At 50.9% G+C, this 18,656-nt stretch overlaps 1 protein-coding gene across 1 annotated transcript in view; it reads left to right on the top strand.

Moving 5' to 3' along the window:
• The window catches only part of Dlec1 (DLEC1 cilia and flagella associated protein), a 51,314-nt gene that overhangs the window by 30,785 nt on the left and 1,873 nt on the right, over nucleotides 1-18,656 (top strand). The window contains exons 20-33 of the mRNA XM_051140437.1: nucleotides 4,221-4,374; nucleotides 4,915-5,025; nucleotides 8,429-8,559; nucleotides 9,010-9,201; nucleotides 10,179-10,249; nucleotides 10,608-10,759; nucleotides 11,620-11,738; nucleotides 12,178-12,248; nucleotides 15,301-15,520; nucleotides 15,596-15,695; nucleotides 15,787-15,912; nucleotides 16,027-16,121; nucleotides 16,292-16,376; nucleotides 16,549-16,737. Of these exons, the coding sequence (XP_050996394.1) occupies nucleotides 4,221-4,374; nucleotides 4,915-5,025; nucleotides 8,429-8,559; nucleotides 9,010-9,201; nucleotides 10,179-10,249; nucleotides 10,608-10,759; nucleotides 11,620-11,738; nucleotides 12,178-12,248; nucleotides 15,301-15,520; nucleotides 15,596-15,695; nucleotides 15,787-15,912; nucleotides 16,027-16,121; nucleotides 16,292-16,376; nucleotides 16,549-16,737 (1,816 nt within the window). The remainder of the gene's footprint in view (nucleotides 1-4,220; nucleotides 4,375-4,914; nucleotides 5,026-8,428; nucleotides 8,560-9,009; nucleotides 9,202-10,178; nucleotides 10,250-10,607; nucleotides 10,760-11,619; nucleotides 11,739-12,177; nucleotides 12,249-15,300; nucleotides 15,521-15,595; nucleotides 15,696-15,786; nucleotides 15,913-16,026; nucleotides 16,122-16,291; nucleotides 16,377-16,548; nucleotides 16,738-18,656) is intronic.

The following is an 18,656-nucleotide window of genomic DNA, read 5'->3' on the forward strand; positions in this document are numbered from 1 at the left end:
AGTATGCTAACACTGGGCCCACCCCACTAATTACGAAAATGCTCTACAGGCTTGCCTACAGCTTGATTTACAGAGGCATTTTCTCAAGTGAGTTTCTCTCCTCTCAGATGACTACAGCTTGTGTCAAGTTGACATAAAACTACCCAGCACAGTCACTCACCCTCTCCCCTCAAAAAAAAATCAGAAAAAACATGAAAGTAGAAGGGAGAATAGGTGAGACTAGAGGTTATTATTGAGAGGGGAGGGAGACAAGAGAGTAAACAAGTGGATAAATTAAAATCCACAAATGCATATGATTAAAGATTCCATAATAAACCCATTGTTATGAATAATTAATGTGTGCTAAAAGACATAAAGAGATAGGATGCTCAGCAGGGCAGCAGTGGTACACACATTTAAACCCAGCAGTTGGGAGGCAGAGACAGGTGGATCTCTGAGTTCAAGGCCAGCCTGGTCTACAGAGTGAGCTCCAGGACAGCCAGGGCTACACAGAGAAACCCTGTCGGGGGGGAAAAAAAGAAAAAAGAAAAAAAGAAAGAAAGAATATTCTCTTTTTTACTGCTGGGTTGTAAGCAGTCTTTATCTCCAAGACACATGTCTCTAATTAGATACACGACTTTCAACCATTCTGTGGCTTTTATTAAAGTACAAAAATAAAGTATTATTAAAGCACAAAATGTTTAACATTGTTCGGTTTGACTTACAAAGTTCTCCTCCCTTGTCGGCATCCTGAGTTACTCAGACACTGCAGGATATCTTACGGCTTTTGCGAGCAGCAAGGCCGACTCTGATGACGTGAACTCTAAACCCCTTTGCCTCTTTATTGTTACCCACTCTCAGCAAGTCAGTTTCTGAATACCAAAACCTCTGATCTGATCTCGGGGTTGTCTGAAGGGACCACTACCTAAGTAATTCTCAGCCATACAAGACTGGAAAAGCGACTCCATAAACCTCAGATAACAATTGCTGATAATTTACAAAAGGTCACTTGAAAGCCTAGGTGCCATTACTTCAGAATTCGTGCCGGACACAACAGCTCTGCTGAATTTCCCACTGCACCTCTTTTGGGTGAAGTATTGTCTGTGTGTTTGTGTGCCTGTGTGTCTGGCTGCGTGTACCGGTGTTCAAGCCTTCCACTTCAACATGTACCTTAGGTCTGTTCATTTTTTTTCTTTTTTTCTCATACATTCCATCCTGACTTCAGTTCCTCCTCCCTCCATTCCTCCTAGCCCCCCCCCCCATACAACTTCCCCCTCCTCCAGATCCCTTCCTCCAAATCCCAGATTCCCTCATTTCCCTTTAGAAAAGAGCAGGCCTCCCAGGAGTCTCCATTGAACATGGCAAAACAAGTTACAGTAAGGCAAGGCACACACCCTCAGAGCAAGCCAGGAGGAGGAGAACGGTCCCTGGTCAGGCGGAAGAGTCAGAGACACGCCCCCCCCACTCCCACTGTTAGGAGTCCCATGAGAGCACCAACTCTGCAGCCATAACATATGTGCGAGGACCTAGCTCAGTCCCACACAGACTCCGTGATTGTCGCCTCAGCCTTCGTGAGCCTCTGTGAGCCCCTCTGAGCCCTGCTCAGTTGATTATGTGGGCCATTATTTCCTGGTGTCCTCGACCTCTCTGGCCCCTATAACCCGTCCCCCGGAGACACATAGCAAAACATGAGGCAGAGTTCTGTTCATTCTTAAAAGTAAGACCCTGAGGTCTCCAACCATTCTAGTTGAGTTGTCCGTTATCGTTTTGTTCTGCCAGCTTCTGTGATGTGTACACAAGGCCCATCAACACAGATTTAATGGTTTGTGTAGTTCTCTTTTAAGGCAGATAAAAGAAATGAGTCACAGGGAAAAGGAAATCTATTCCATCTTATATTTATTTATGGGGTTATCTTTGATAGTATCATGTCAGCCCAGACCCTACCAGAGAAATAGAACAATAATACATTTATTAAAATATAATTTTAGGGTCTGCTCATGAGGTACTTGGTATGAGAGCAAGAAAGCTGAGTTTGGATCACAGCACCCACATTAGAAGCTGTGTTTCTAATCTCAGGCCGGGGGGGGGCAGAGGCAGGCAGCTGGACTCTGTTTCCAAAAATCAGGTGTACACACAATGCTGGAGGGCACCCAGCACTGACGTGACCTCTGGCCTACATAGACACACACACACACACACACACACACACACACACACAGACATGCACACACACACACACACACACACCACACACACACAGACATGCACTTACATACACGCACACACTAGGCTTTGTTACAGCCAATCACGGTGCATGCCTATAATTCCAGCACTTAGGTAGCTGAAACAGGAATATTATAAATTTAGGCACTGCCCAAGATACATAGCAAGGCTGTGTATTATATATACTACATAGTATATATGTGTGTGTATAATATATAATATACAAACTATATATGTGTAATATTGTGGGATGGGTACATGCATATATAATTCTTTGCAAGGACTCAGTCAACTCACCTGACTATAACTTGTCAGGCAACCCCAGGCTCTTGCTTTTAAGGCCTCTCAGATGATTGACAGGCCCATCTGGATTCTTTAGGATAATCTCCTTTGCTTACTACATCAGCTCATCATGAATGTTAATCATATTAAAAACTGCCTCCAGCCATCTAGACATGGAGAGCACTTGTCCATCAAGCTCCTGCCCCACCAAGGAAAAGAAAAAAAAAAGCATCTCCCTCATGTCCATCAGAGAATTGAGGACGTAGCACAGAGTACCACCCAAAGCCCAGGAAGGCAGGCAAACATGGAAAACAGGTCAGGCTTCCTGAAGCAGAAACAGTTGAGGCCGGTCATGGGAGAAACACTCAATAACTCAATAGCTTCAGCAAATTCTGGGGGCTGAACGCTGACTGGGATAAGACTCAAAGCTTTTGGGAGCTGTCGTAGTTTACTTTTTGTTGTTGTCAAGAAAACCAAAACACTCTGACTAGAGCAACTTAGAGAGAGAAAGGGTTTGTCTGGCTTACACTCCCATCTCACAGTGCGTCACGCCACAGTTGTCACGCCACCAATCTGGTACAAAGAGGTTTATTGTATGAAGGGAAAGGGAGAGAGGAAGAGAAGTTCTAGTCTGAGTGAGCCATGAAGGCAGAGAGACAGAGACAGAAACAGAGACAGTGGGAGAGCAACCAGGAGAGACCTGGGAGAGAGCGGGAGAGAGAAAAAGAGAGAGGGGGGCACCTCAGACACCCAGAGGGGAGAGAAACCAAGCAGGGAGAGAGCCCAGGGACAGGCGGTCCTTTATATCTGACACACACACCTGGTGGTGCAGGTGATGATGAAGGCAGAGAAGCAGGCTTGTGGGAGCCCTCAGCATTACAGTCAGGGCAGGAGCTAGAAGCAGGAACCATATTGGAATTCAGCTGGCTCCCTCTTAGGCTCATGCTCAGCTAGCCCAGCACTGCCTGCTTAGGGAATGGTGCTGCCCACAGTGGGCTGAGCCCTCCTGCATCTATTCTGGTCCAGGCAACCCCCTACAGACACGCCCACAGGTCAGTCTGATCTGGATAGCCCCTCAAGTGAGACTTACTTCTCAGGTGACAAATTGACAGAGCTACCTAGGACAGGAAGACCTAGATTCTTGTGGTAAAGATAGGAAAAATAGTTGTTTTTTTTTTTTTTTTTTGGTTTGGTTGTTGTTCTTATTGTTTTCATTTGGTTAGGAACAGGAAGAGGTGAGTAAACATCCTGAAGAAAGCCCAGAGTATTCTCCTTAAAAATTCTCAGATATTTCAACTTTGAGTGATTTTTAAAATTTAAGTATTTTGTTTCTACATGCTCATTATTAAGGTATAAGAATATGGTTGTTTTGAATGATGATCTTTTTGCTGCAGCTGTGGCAAACTTGGTTTTAGGAGTTTTGTTTGTTTGTCGTTGCCTTTGGTTTTCTTGCAGCTTTTACTGTGTAGCCCCAGTTGGCCTGAAACTCCCCATGTATACCTGGCTCTCTGTGACCTCACAGTGATCCACCTGTCTCTGCCTTCTGGGTTCTGGAATTATAAATGTGCACCACTACCCCAAGCTGCTTTGTTGTTGTTTTGGTTTGACTTTTGTTTATTTGTTTTTATTATGCTAAGAATCCCCGGTCTTTTAGCACAGACATCCTGGTGCCATTTTATAAATTGGGATAGTTTTCCTTTTCTGATCCGTGTGCCACGTGATTTCCTGTGTTCCAGCTACCTTCCTGTGTATGCTGAGGTGCAGGAGCCTTACGTCTACTTGCAGAACAGTCACATGGAGTTCAGCAGCCTCTACCTGGATGTGCCCACAAAGCTAAGCGTCATGCTTGTTAATGGCACACTCCTGCCCACCCGGTTCCACTGGGGCAAGGTGACTGAGCCTGCAGGGGCAGAAACTGCAGCTTCTAGCAACAGAGATGTGTGGGGCTCCACCCCATGAATTGCCACCCTCCAGACTAAATGTTTGCCCTCCTGTCCCAAAGCCCGTTGCTCCATCCACAGTTTGCAGCAAACCATGGCTAGTTAAGGAGCTGTTCATCTTGCCTGGCCTTTCATGGTCCCATCTTTTTTTTTTTTTCATGGTCCCATCTTTAGTGAGCACAGTTATCACCTCCCAGCCAGCACAGCCCATAGCTAGTCCACACAGGCTGTTCAGACCCTAGTCATGGCAATGCCCCTGTCGTTGACAGTGGAGCTTGCTCTGAACATCATGAGAGAAACCTCAAAGGCAGCTGCCTTCTGCTGTCTATCACAGTGGGGTGCCCACTTGGTCCAGGCAACTCCCTGGTGGGGTGAGGTCCACCCATGCTTGGGGAGAGAGAAGGCACCCAGCTTGCTGTGTTAGCACTCTATGTAAACCCTAGTTCACCTGGAGCCTCGCACAACAATAAGCCCACCCTGCATCTTCCAGCTACTGGGGCCTCAAGCAGCCTTCTGCACAGTGACAATCTCTCCTAAACGTGGCCTCCTGGGCCCCAGTGAAGAACGCCAGGTCATCTTGGAGTTGACAGCCCACACACTGGTGAGTAAGGTGGTTTGGGGGTGCCTAGCGGCTGGGAAAGCACTCCGTGCCACTACTGGTGCCTGTGCCTCCTGGGAGGCACACCACATACCGAACCCTGTCGCGGACCGTTTTAGTCGGGTATAGGTTTTTGTGTCGGGAGTTTTTGAAGTGTCGGTGTGTAGAACATAAGGCGAGTGACAAGCAGAAACAAACCCAGAGGTGCTGTTTGATTTTTGAGTGTAATTTGGAGACAAGCAAGCTGGATTTATATACATATTTTAAAACGGGGCCGTTTATATGTGGTTACATTATTTTTTATACAAATCAAAATACAGGATGTAGTGTTATTACGTTGTCATTGATCATGAACAATCGTTTGTAAGTCATTAGATTGGAATCAGTGTATGTGTTCTCTTTATCAAAGGTCAATGTTTTCTCATTATGTCAAACATCTGTGAGTCAAGACAGTTTGGCTTTTTTTTTTTTTTTTTTTTTTTTTTTTTTTTTTTTTTTTTTTTTTTAACTCATCCGTCACTATCTGGAGTTCTACTCACACTATGATTCATTTTTATCCATGTTTTTATTAACAAGTGGAACGGAGCTTAGTGGCAAACTTGACTGAATGACCCTTGGCTGCAGTTTCAAGTCAAGGGTCGCCTAGCAACACAGTTACATTTTGAAAAGTTTTTTGATAAGGAAAATAAAAAACAAAGACAGAAAGAAAAAGCATTTTTTTTTTTTTTTTTTTTTGGAAAGGTGCCTTTTCTTTTATAGATATGAGGAACTCTGGGGAGATCATGCCCACGCACATGCACATGCCCTCCAAATCTTTTTTAATTACTTGTTTTTTTTTTTTTTTTTTTTTTGTTTCTTTCTTTTTTTTTTTTTTTTTTTTTATTAATTTATTCTTGTTACATCTCAATGTTTATCCCATCCCTTGTATCCTCCCATTCCTCCCCCCCCCCCCATTTTCCCATTATTCCCCTCCCCTATGACTGTTCCTGAGGGGGATTACGTCCCCCTATATATTCTCATAGGGTATCAAGTCTCTTCTTGGCTACTTGCTATCCTTCCTCTGAGTGCCACCAGGTCTCCCCCTCCAGGGGACATGGTCAAATGTGAGGCACCAGAGTATGTGAGAAAGTCGTATCACACTCTCCACTCAACTGTGGAGAATATTCTGACCATTGGCTAGATCTGGGAAGGGGTTTAAAGTTTACCTCCTGTATTGTCCTTGGCTGGTGCCTTAGTTTGAGCGGGACCCCTGGGCCCAAATCTGCCTATCATATTGTTCTACTTGTAGATTTCTAGGACCCTCTGGATCCTTTTATTTTGCTGTTCTCCCATGCGTCTCTCATTTAGAGTCCCAATAGGATGCCTTCCCCTCTGTCCCAGTTTCCTGGTAAGTGAAGGCTTTCGTGGGACATGCCCCTTGGGCTAGTATGCAGATATAAGTGAGTATATACCATTTGATTCTTTCTGCTTCTGGGTTAACTCACTCATTATGATCATTTCTAGCTCAATCCATTTATCCACAAATTTCGGGAATTCCTTGTTTTTAATAGCTGAGTAGTATTCCATAGTGTATATGTACCACAGTTTCTTTATCCACTCTTCTACTGAGGGACACTTAGGCTGTTTCCAAGCATTTAAAAAAAAAAACAATCAAGATGTTTCCAAATAATGAGAGAGCGAGAGAGAGAGAGAGAGCGAGAGAGAGAGAGAGAGAGAGAGAGAGAGAGAGAGAGAGAGAGAGAAAGAAGGGGAGGGAGGGAGACTACAGTTAGTTACTCCTGGCAAGAACACCTGACCTGTTTCCAGAAAGCTCTCCCTTGGTAGGGATTGTCACCTCGGTTCCGTGGTAACCTTTGTCACCCAGACTCCACTAGAGGGGTCATAACAGAACCCCTGCTCTTCTTGAGTAGGCAAAAGGCTTAATGTATTTGTATTTCACTCTGGACCCACTCTCTGAGGCTCGGATGTGCCCTGAGACCCACTGACCACATTGTCTCAAGCTCTACCCTTCTCTAGGCAACTCTGTGGCCTCAGGCAACCCAGCTGTCCAGTTTTCCCAGGGCAAAGCCATTTCCCAAGGCAGACACTGTTCTGGGTGTTTCAGTGGGAGGCTAGCAGTGGCTAACATCTTCCTAGGAGAGGCTCGGCTTCTTCCTGGAGTATCCCAGAGGGACTCCATCACAGTGGGCTTCGGGTGTTGCTGGGTTTCTCCTAAAAAGTGAAGTCTCCTCTTCCTCCTCCTCCTCCTTTTCCTCCTTCTTGATTTTCATTTTGGTTTTTGGTTTTTTGAGACAGGGTTTCTCTGTGTAGCCCTGGTTGGCCTGGAACTCACAGAGATCTACCTGCCTCTACTTCCTGAGTGTTGGGATTAAAGGTGTGCACCACCACCACCTGGCCTTTATTTTTCCTTTTAATATTGTATGTGTGTATGTATTCATCCATTGACCGTGTGCATGCAAGAGTGAGTGCACACAAGCCACTGCACGTGGAGGCTAGAAGCCATCTCTCAGAGACGTACAATTCCAGCTCCCAACTCCTTGATGGCACACACGGGCCAATGGACATTCTTACTCCACTGAGCCTGGGTGCTGGGGTGAGGGACAGATAGACCCAGGCCTGGCGTGGAACAGCGTCCTGTTGCCCATCAAAGAACATGAACTGCTCTCCAGACCTGGCTTTTTTTTTTTTAATTCTCCTGTATCAGTTACTTGTCTCCTTGCTGTAACAAGAACAGCTGAAGAGAAGGCAGGTTTAGTTACTCATTCTCTGAGGTGGCAGCGCATCACAGTTGGGGAGCCAGGGCTGCAAGTGTATGGGGCGGCTGGTCACCCTGCATCTGCAAACAGGAAGCAGAGAGAGATGGATGTTGGTGCTCAACTTGCGTCTCTGTATTCAGTCTAGGACTCTCATGCCTGCAGTGGTATACATGCCATTATGTATGTATGGTATATATATATATACATGCATAAAATGTTTAAAAGAAAAAGAAAGGCCAGGTGGTGGTGGCACACACCTTTAATTCTAGCACTCAGGGGGCAGAGACAGGCAGATCTCTGAGTTCGAGGCCAGCCTGCTCTACAGAGAGACTCCCGTCTCGATGGTATGCCCACATTTAGGATGGGCCTTCCCATCAGTTAACCTGGTCCTTTACAGGCTTCCCAAAACATTTGTTTCTATGGTAATGTTAAGTCCCATCAAGCTGGCGAGAAAGATGAGCCACTACACCTGCCTGTGGATGTATACAGATATGTGGGGGAGACACACATAGCCATGGGCTGCCAGGATGGTTCATGCAGGTCCTGGAGGCCCTTCCTCAGAGAAGCCAAAGCCTCCGGGCTGAGTCACCCATAGACCCATCTTCTGAGGCCCCACCCCTGAACCTGACCCGTGGATCAACTTCTTGCAGGAAAAGCTTACAGATTTGGTCCTCCCTTGCCACGTGTCTGGCATGGAGAAGCCACTGGCCCTGGGCATCTCTGGGAAGCCTCTGGGATTGCAAGTGACCATTGCCATCTCCGTAGAGGAGTCTGATGGAAGGTGAGTCCAGGCTAGGAGAAGCCACATAGAGGGCCTGCTGCTGCACCATGGTACTAGTCCCCCTTACTCCCAAGCAAATGCCCACAGTGGAAAGAAGGCTCCCAAGTTGTCACAGGCCCCACTGTCTCTGCAGAAACACTCCTTCTGCCCCACCCTGCGTGGCATGTGTGTTCACACTGTGAGGCAGGAGATGGCAGGGGCTCATCTGTGGGTTTTCCCGTATGAGGCCCAGCAAATGGACAGCGATGCCACTCTGACCCCACTGGGGCAGTTTGCGCGGCCTGAGCACTCCTCTGGCAACCGTGAATTGGCAAGAAGGTTGGATCTGGGGTCTGGTACTCAATGAGGAAGGGGTCAAGGGGTTTCAGGACTACTTCCCCATCCCACCCAGGGTGTGTCTCTGAGTGGGAACAGGAGTGGTGGGTGACATGGTGTCTGTGCATGAGGTAGTGCTGCCAGCCCTGTGCAGTGGCCAGGCCACCTGGAAGACCTCCGCTTGGACTTTGGCTCGAATGTGCCACTGAGGACCCACGTGACTCGCCAACTCATCCTGACGAACTGCTCCCCGATACAGACCCCTTTTACCCTCACATTTGAATACTTTGGGAGCTCCCAGGACAGCCTGGACAAAAAGGCCAGTCTGTAAGTCTCAATGTCTTTCTGGGGCATTTCCCAGGGTGCGTGTGGTTAAGAGGGTTTTCCTCACTGGGTGGTTGTGTGGTTTGGAGGGTTACAGGCTGAGCGCTGGGGGGTGGGGGGGTCTGTGGCTCACAGGTAGATACACAGAGGGAATGGCTGTTACAGCTCACCTTGAAGACCCCAAGTTGGCCTGTGGGAGAGGCCAGGCCTTTGACTCCTCCTCAGCTTGGCCTTGGATATGGAGGGCTTCTGAGACCAGGCAGGGAAGATGGGTAGATCAGGGAGATGCTAGGGTGGCTGGAGGGACTGAGTGCACAGGGGCAGGGTGAGGGGTAAGGAATAGGGATTGTCCTGGACGCTAAGACGACCGACCGGTGTGGGCTGTAGGATGGATCAGGGATGCGGGCTGTAGGCACAGTGAGGCGGGGAAGAGCTATCTAAACCATTAGCCTCCCACTCCAGCATGTCAATAAATCCTGAAGCCAGACAGGGAGCAGCTTGGGAGAATGGAGCCTGTGGAAAAGGGTGCTAAAGATCTGGGGCCTCAGAGCTGGGATCTGCCTCTGGGATAACAGCATCTCTGGCTCAGAGCCCGTTCTGTGTATTTCTTGGGAGGCAATTCCTGCTTCAGCGGGTAGCCTGCACCTGTGGTTGCTGATCAAGTCCCTTGGGCAGAGCAGACAGGGTTACCTTCCCATGCTGAGCACCTGTCCAGCCGTGCTGAGGATTTGTCCAGCTGTGTTGAGCACCTGTCCAGCCATACTGAGCATTTGTCCAGCTGTGTTGAGCACCTGTCCAGCCATGCTGAGTACCTGTCCAGCTGTGCTGAGCACCTGTCCAGCTGTGCTGAGCACCTGTCCAGCTGCACCAAGCACCTGTCCAGCCTCATGGAGTACCTGTCTGGCTGTTTCTGCCGTGGGCTGTGGCTCAGGGTGTGGGAAGGATGGACTGTTTCAATACTATCTTCTATCTCTGTGAAGCCCTGACATGCCCCCTGCCCTGCTAAAGACAGCGCGCATCCAAGAGCACTTGGCCAAGAAAGAACATCTGGGTAAGAGCCACCAACATGGGAAGTGATGGGCCCAAGCCATAGCCAGAGTTTGGTTCGACATGGCCTTCTGAGGATGTGGGACAGCACCTGCCAGGGAGGGAAATCTGGGCCAGAGATTCCCTCTCAGTGTGTCCCCTCAGTGAACCCCCCAAGTTTTCCTCCTGCTAGGGCCTGAACTGCATATAGGACACGACTTTGGGCTTTGACATCTTGACCTCATAGGAGGTACAAGAAGATGGCCAAGCAGGGCCAGCCTTAGCTGGCTTCAGGACTGAATACAGGCTATGTGGTGGCTCTACCAGGGCCAGATTTTGCTAACTGGGGATTCAGCCCTCACTCTCTGTTCTGTACTCCCCAGACTTTATGGAGAACGTGTTATCTCACAGGAAAGGAGTTGCTTTCTTCCCCCACATCTCCCAGGGCATGCTGGGAGCCTACCAGGAGCTGAGTATCAACATCACAGGCTGTGCCAACATGTGGGGCGAGTACTGGGATGACCTCCTCTGCGTGGTAAGGGCGCACGTGTAGGCACACAGTTCCTAGTCTCTCTCTGCCAGCTGTGGCCTGCAGCCTCTCCAAGCACAGCCCCTGCCAGGTACTGCTTGCTCACATCTGCCATAGCTTCTGGGTCCAAAGCTGAGGTGCTTCAGACAGGAGAGTCCTCCTGTGTGGCAGAACCTTCTGGATCTCCGTGAAGTGCAGGGCAAGCTGAGAAGAACAATAAGCAGGAGAGAGGCTGTACCAGCTGCCCAGCACCACGCCCTTCTCCAGCACCACGCCTTTCTCCAGCCCTCTGCATGGTGGTAGGCAGCCTATTCATGCACCCACTCACTCTCGTGCACACGTGCACATGCGCGCACACACAACCTTTTTTTTTTTTTTTTTTTTTTTTACCTTTAATTTACATGCACTGGTGATTTGCATGTCTATGTGAGAGTGTCAGATCTTAGAGTTACAGACAGTTGTTAATTGCCGCACGGGTTCTGGATTTGAACCCTGGGTCCTCTGGAAGAGCAGTCAGCGACCTTTAACTGCTGAGCCATCTCTCCAACTCCCATGCGCGCCCCCCCACACCCAACTTTTAACAAATGAAAAGATGCAGAAATCTGAACAAAGGGGCTGCAAGAGGCTGGAGGCCCCCAAGACTAGTGGATCAGTAGAAGCAGCAGGTTGCGAGGGGAAGGACGGGCAAGCAGGAGCTAGGAGTGAAGTGATCCAGGCAAGGGATGCCTAGCTTGGGAACTGGGCAGTGAGTGAGGCTGGGCTCAGCAGGACCTGAGTCCTGGGGACCCTGGCCCGGCTGAACAAGTGGAAGCTTTGCCCAAAAGAAATGCAGTGCTTTCACTGACAAAGAGCTGCCGTGTTTGCAGGTGGGAGACCTGCCAGTAATCGTCATCCCCGTGTACATGGCTGTGGTGGGTTGTCCCATCAGCTCCCTGAGGAATACATGCTACAGTGTGGCCCCATTACCCAAGGAGCCTATCATCAGGTACCCGGCTTCAGCCCTAGTCGCTGATCCCCCATGACTCTTTCCCCAAGGACCTGCTGGCTGCCAGGCCGGGTTGTCTGTGCCGGCTCCTGGTTCTCCAGCTGGCCTGGGCCCACCTGAGCCACCTCTAAGAAGGCTCTAGGGCAGGGCCACCCTGGAGAAGAGAAACCTGAGGGGCATTTGTGCATCTCTGAGCTTTGGGGCGAGCAGGCGGGTGGGCAGAGAGTGATCCAAGGCAGCACCAGACCCTGGGGCTGACACAGCTAAGCCAGGGCCCACCTGATGACCCCAGGCACAGTGTCAGAGCCATGACTTCCTCTAGCACTTGTAGCCCTGGGTCTTGGTGATACTGGGACAAGGGCAGATGGCTGATGCCTCTCTGGCCTGAGATGAACAGTCTGTGAGGAGTGGGCCGGTTCAGTCTGCCCTCTCCCCCCAGGTTTGGGACGCAGATCTCTGGAGGAGACACAGTCACCAGAACACTCCGTCTGTATAACTCCAGTCCCTGTGGTGAGTTGCTCGCGTCATGGTCACGGTGGTGTGTCTGTCAGGCAGACAGGATGGCCTTGAGGGACCTGACAGCCATGAACAGGGCGTCCAGGTGGCCTGTGGCTCCTGAGACAGACCAAAGCAGAGAGGTGACTACGCCAGATCAGGGTTGAGCGAGAGGCACTTTTTCTTTGCTTAACTATGTGTCGCCAGGATCACTGTGCCCGGGAGCAGAGACTTCCAGGGCCCTTTGTCTTATTTCTCCAGGCAGCAGTATTTGAGCTGCACATCAGGTGCCACGCAGGGGGCTGGCGATACTGAGAGAACAGGCCAAAGGGTTTAACGCCCCTGGCCTTCCATCCTGATGGGAGTGTACAGGTGCTGGGGCCTCTGGGGAGCCTTTCTGCTTCTTTTGGTGGGTGAGGGAGTTGGGGGGTGCTGGGGAGCTGGGGTTGGGGAGCTTAGGATGCATCTGGTAGAGCAGAGAGGTGGTGGGCATATGGTGATCTAAGGAAGGGTAGTGGACGACTCAGAAGCCAAAGGTTTAAACTCTGCGGCCCGTTCTAAGGAAGGCACGGCCACAGGCAAGAAGCAGAGCTCTGGGAATGTCTGTTCCTTGTGGGAACCACACAGCTCTGAAACTATTCTTGTCTTCGCTGCTGCCATGTCTTGAGATCAGACCCTCATTGAATTTACAGCACTTTTGTGTGTGTTGTATTTTCAGCTGCTCTGTTGGATGCACTTGCGAGCTCCTTCTCTCGTCCCTGCCCCTGGCTGTTCCTCATCGATCCAGTTAGTTCACCGCTCTCACTCTCCAGACTCCCCTTGCCTTGTGAAAATATTGCTACCTGCCTATCTTAGTGTCACTGACTCGCCAACACTTTGGTGTGATTTTTGCTTGTTTGTTTTTGGTTTTAAATTACATTTATTTATTTATTGGTGCCTGTGAAGAAGGGTCATGCGTTGACAGTGTGGAGGACAGAGGACAATTTTCAGGAGTATGCGCTTTCCTGTTACGGATCGAGAGGCTAAGCTTTTGAAAGTCCCGAGACAACCTTGTCTGTGGATTTTTTTTTTTTTTTTTTTTTTTTTTTTTTTTTTTTGGGTTGGTTGATTCTGAAAGGGTCAACTGCCAGTGTTGCTTATGCTAAACCAGTGCTCTGGCTATGGTCTTCTCCCCAGCCAGTCTCTCTTTTTATTTAGAAATGTGGTCTCACCAGGTGCCAAGGCCACCCTTGAACTCACACAGGGCAGACTTGAACTTGGGGTCCTCTTGCCTCATCTTCCCAAGTAGCCGGGATTACAGGCCTATGTCGCAAACCCCTTCCCCTCCCCCCCCCCCCCCATTCTCCAGGCCTTCTCTTTGGCTCCCATTCTCCCTAGTGGTTTTCTTTCCTTCCTCACCACTCAAGATCTCTACAGACCATCCCAGTCCTCCAGACTCAAGGTATGGAGGTCATTGGTGACCCTGGGACGGAGCAGACACCAGATAATACACAGGACAGACAAGATCATGAGCCTTGGGTGTATTCCGATGCATTCCCCAGTGCCAGAGCCGGTGCCAGGACTGGTGCCGAGGACCAGTGCCTGCCTGTTTGATCCAGAAACTCCGTGCTAATTGAGGCATGAGGAGGTGACTGGATAATTGGTTCCTGGCACAGCTGAGGAGGTGGCATGGCTGAGGAAAGCTTTTGCATGGAAAAAAAGTCTAAACTAGCCAGAGTGCTGCTAGGGAGCAGCCAGGTGGAGTGCATGGGCAGGCAGGGGCAGAGGGGGCACTGCACTTGTTGAGTCACTGCTAGGTGGGAGCAGTATTGCAGACAGGTGCGAGTCTGGCAGATGAAGGGAGGCCGCCACAGGGAGGTGTCAGAGGAGAGCAGGTGCAGCTGAGCTTTGGTGTGCTCAGGAAAGAGGACAGGGTGGCAGCCCAGGTTTGGGGAGAAATGGCATACACTCTTCTCAACTTGGAGGACTTACCCAGTGCTATCCGGAGGGATGATGCCGTTTGGTTCATCCAGAGTTTAGCTCTGCCTCTTGGGTACAACGGGAAGCCAACCTGTCTGAGGCGAACCAATGGGACTGGAAGCTGTGAGAAGCAAGGAAGGCCTAGGTGCGGGGATTTGGACATGAACAACGGTCATGTGATGATGAGAGCTTGAGGTGACATAAGCCTGTGAAGAACTACTGTGTGTGTGTGTGTGTGTGTGTGTGTGTGTGTGTGTGTGTGTGTTCAGGCATGCTCTCATGAGTGTGCCCACGCATGTAGGAGCCAGAAGAGAGCCTTAGGTGTTGTTCCTTAGGTGCCATCTACCTTGCTTGTTGAAACAGGCCTTTCATTGTCCCAGGACTCAGCAGGTAGCCTAGATTGGCTGGTCAGAAACCCCCAGGGGTCAGCCTGTCCCTGCCTCCTCAGAGCTGGGATTACAGGTGTGTGTTGCCACACTCAGCCTTTCATGTAGCTCTGTGGTTCAGACTCAAGTCCTCATGTGTACACAGGGTCCTAGTTTACTTTCTGTTGCTGTGACAAAACACCATGAAAAAAAAAATCAACTTGGGGAAGAAAGGGTGTATTTGGCATACAGCCCATTATCACGGAAGGCAGGACAGAAAGTTGAGGCAGGAACCTAGAGGCAGGAACCGAGGCAGAGACTGTGGAGGGATGCTGCTTACCGCCTTGATCCTCTTGGCTTACTTAGCTTGTGCTTACACAACCCAGGACCACCTGCCCAGGGGTGACCTTGCTCATAGTGGGATGGGCCCTCCCACATCAATCATTCCTCAAGAAAATGTCCCCTAGACATGCTCACAGGATAGACTGATGGAAGTGATTTCTCAACTGAGGTCCCCTCTTGCTAAGCAACTCTGGTTTGGGACAGGTTGACAAAAACTAACCAGCACCCACAGCCAATAAGTGACCAACTGAGTCATCTTCCCGTCCCCAAGAACTTTTTTCTAAACCTGTGGCATCATAAGAAAAACACTGATGTCTCCTCCACCATGAATGTGGGTGGGTAAGGAGGTGGGGACCAGAAGGAGACCACCCCCCTTCCTTTATCCTCCATCACTATTCCAGACATCCGCCTAGACTGGGAGACCTACATCCCAGAAGAAAAGGAGGACCAGCTGCTGGAGCTGCTCGTGTTTTATGGACCACCCTTCCCACTGAGGGATCAAGCTGGGAATGAGCTCGTGTGCCCCGAGACCTCTGAGGCCAGCTCACCAGGGTCCCCAAGTCTCTCTAACATGTCACTGTCTAGCTATGCTGCCACCTCATCGGTGAGCAGGAGTACAGGGTGTGGTGAGATGAGGCCCCGGTCAGCTGAGCCCACATGAACTGCAGGGTCTCCTTGGCAACAGGGCAGCTGCAGTGATGGCACCAGGGCTGAAGAGCAGATCATCTCAGTCATCCTGCAGGGGCATGAGGGAGTGCCCTCCGACAACATATACCATATCAGCCCCAGGCAGATGGTGAGTGGGCAGCAGCAGGTGCTCTGTTGTGGCACTGCCCTGGCCTGCCAGTGAGCATGGGTCCGGGCTGAGGCCACCGTGTTCCTGCCAGGTCATCCCAGCTGGAGGCAACAGTACCATGTACCTCTCCTTCACACCCACGGTGCTCAGCCTTGATGTTATGCACAAGGTGGGGTATACTGGCTATGCCCTGGGCTTCATGAGCTTGGATAAAGAGGTGAGCCTTCCCACCTGGGGTGAGGGCACCATGGTTACCTCCTCTCCCCTGGGAGCCCCACTGCCTGCTCAGCTCAGGGACCACCAGTGATCTCTGATGGATTGGGCTCTGCAGACAGACAGAGAGGTTCCAGGTCGAATGCATCGTCTTCAGGGCTTTGCCGTTGGCCCCCTGAGACTAGATTTGAACGGCCACGTGAGACACGCGCAGTGAGTCAGCCGGATCTCCCTCCCCTGTCCCCATCTTCTCACTTCACTGGTGGGGTTCTCAGAGCCAAAGGACAGGAACAGAAGGGAGGAGGAGACAGCAGGGGCAGGGACAGGGCGGTAGGGGACCCACACCCTGGCTGCCTGCCAGAACAGTGCCTGTCACTGGGCAGGCTGGACGTTGAACTGGACAGCAGTGGCTACTTGGAATTCCGGTGCCAGGCCAGCGACCTCATCCCAAAAAATCCCTGCAATGGGGTAAGTATGCTGTCACCCTGACCAGTCAAAGGACTTGGACCTCCTATGTACCTGTGAGTTCTTCTGGGGCACAGGCCTTTCAAGTCTTAAGTCCCTTTTCCAGAGTCACGGGCCTGAGGAATGGGAAGAGATATGGCATGCCAGCCCTTTCCTGCACCTCTGTGGCCCCCAGGTGCTGAGTGATTGGCTTACCACCCGTCATCTGAAACTGATCAACACCAGGGAGATTCTGCACTACTTCCGGGTCCTGGTCTCCAGGCCTTTCTTCGTTTCTCAAGGTGGAGCCCCTCAGCAGCAGTGTGAAGAGGAGCTAGCCTCCACGGGCCAGCAGCTGATGCTCCGCCCACAGGAGAACATGCTGGTCAGTGCAAGGGTGGACCACTTCCCTCCCCACTTCTACAGGTCACACACACACACACACACACACCGTTCACATCTAGGCATCAGGTAAATGGACAATCACAGGTTGTGTGCCTCCCGCCCCAAGCATGTCCCTTTCAACATACATAGTCCCTTTGCACAGGTTCCACACAGACAGACCTACTGCAAATGGCCACATGCATCCCATAAGCACATCCAGACTCCGCAGTGTATGTCCCATGAGCACTTCTGCTTTACACCATGACCCTCCCTTCTCATGTGCCATTTGGCTCAAGGTTTAATGCCCTGGCTTGGGGCCACTCACAGTTGGATTGCCATAAATGTAAGCCACGCAGAACACAGAGCCTGGATTTTTAAAGGTGGGGTTGTCCTGGGGGATGCCAGGACCTTGACAGTAACCATGAATGTCTGCCTCCTTGGGTTTAGGGGTACCTGAAATGGGGATAGGACTCAGGCCTTGCAAAACTAGGGCATGTGCACAGCCCTTTGAATAGCGGCTCCCTGGGTAAGCACAGGCTTGTCAAGATCTACAAAGCTGCAGACCCTCCCTCTCCCACCTCCCCTCCGGCCTTGCAAGGCCCTCCTTCTCCCCTCCCTGCAGACCCTCACCCCTTCTGTTGATGAGTTTTGCAGTTGCTGCTGACTGCCTGCCTTACTCTGCACATCTTGGGTCATCTGGTCTACCTCCTCCAGGGTCCCACTGAGTAGCCACAGGCTTGTAGGCATATCTTTGTCTGTCTGTGCAGTGAGGGCCTGCCACCTGTTGTCTGGAGGGACTTCCCCATGCCTCACTTGCGGAGGTTGGGGAGCCAGAGCCAGAGCTGTGGGAGATGGCACAGAGCCCTCTCTCGACCACTCCGCCTGGACTCCCCACGAGGAGAGCTAAGGGGATGGGAGGGTTCTTTTACTAGAGCTCCCCAGGAGGCTCAGGGGAGAACCAAACACTCTCAGAAAGGGAAGCAAAATGACCATCACACAGTGGCCTTGGACCTTCCTCTGTGGTCATAGGCAGATGGTACCTGAGCATCTGGCTCCTGACCTGAACTTTTTAAGCTCTAGACAGAAACACAACCCATACAACTGAACTCACCATCACCACATCCCGCCCTGTGCGGCCCCTTCTCTACGCGGTAGCATTTTACCACTGCAAACACTCCCACCAGCCGGAGCTCCAATCCTGATAACCAACCAAGCCCCAAGGGTGACCTCTGACCTGTAGCTCTGCCCGTGCTCCTTGTCTTGGCCCTAGACAATGGCTTCCAAGTCTGGAAACACCAACCTTTAGAACTCTCGCAACAAGCACAAGCTCTCAGACCCCCTTCCCACCTCCTTGCCACGTGAAAATCAGGATTCAGTGCGTGTGGGGCAACACTCCAGCTGACTCTGATGAGCTACCACAGAGCTGTCTTGAGGGCCAGGAGCCCAAGGCTTGCTCACTCTATTTAGGTCTCCTGTCTGCTGTTCTCAGCCGTCTCGTCCTTCCACAGCCCAACTCCCCACAGTAGCGAGAGGCACTGTGAAAGGAAATGCTGCCTTGGATGTCCCATTTCAGATCCTAACAGGCCCTTCCGTGGCCTCAGGATAAAAACAGTCCAACCTCAGCCCAAGTCATCTTCAGTGAGAGAGGGGCAGTTTCCTTACCGTGTTCCCTCTGGTAGACTCCTTGGGGGACAAGGAAGGCGGCGGCAAGGATGCTGTGCACACAGTGGGTGTGTGGAGGCATTGGGGACCAAATGCTCCACGTGGGGGCACTGCTGAGCTGTGTGCTAGGCAGCTGGGGCATTGGGGGGGGGGTGGGGGGGCACAGCCATATAAGCTAGAGGCTGATCAGACCTGGCTGGAGGAACAGGAGCTGTCGAGGAGGGTGGGAGGTTGTGGGGGGGGGGGGAGTGAAGGAGG

The sequence above is a fragment of the Acomys russatus genome, chromosome 32, assembly GCF_903995435.1.
Source record: "Acomys russatus chromosome 32, mAcoRus1.1, whole genome shotgun sequence".
NCBI lineage: Eukaryota > Metazoa > Chordata > Mammalia > Rodentia > Muridae > Acomys > Acomys russatus.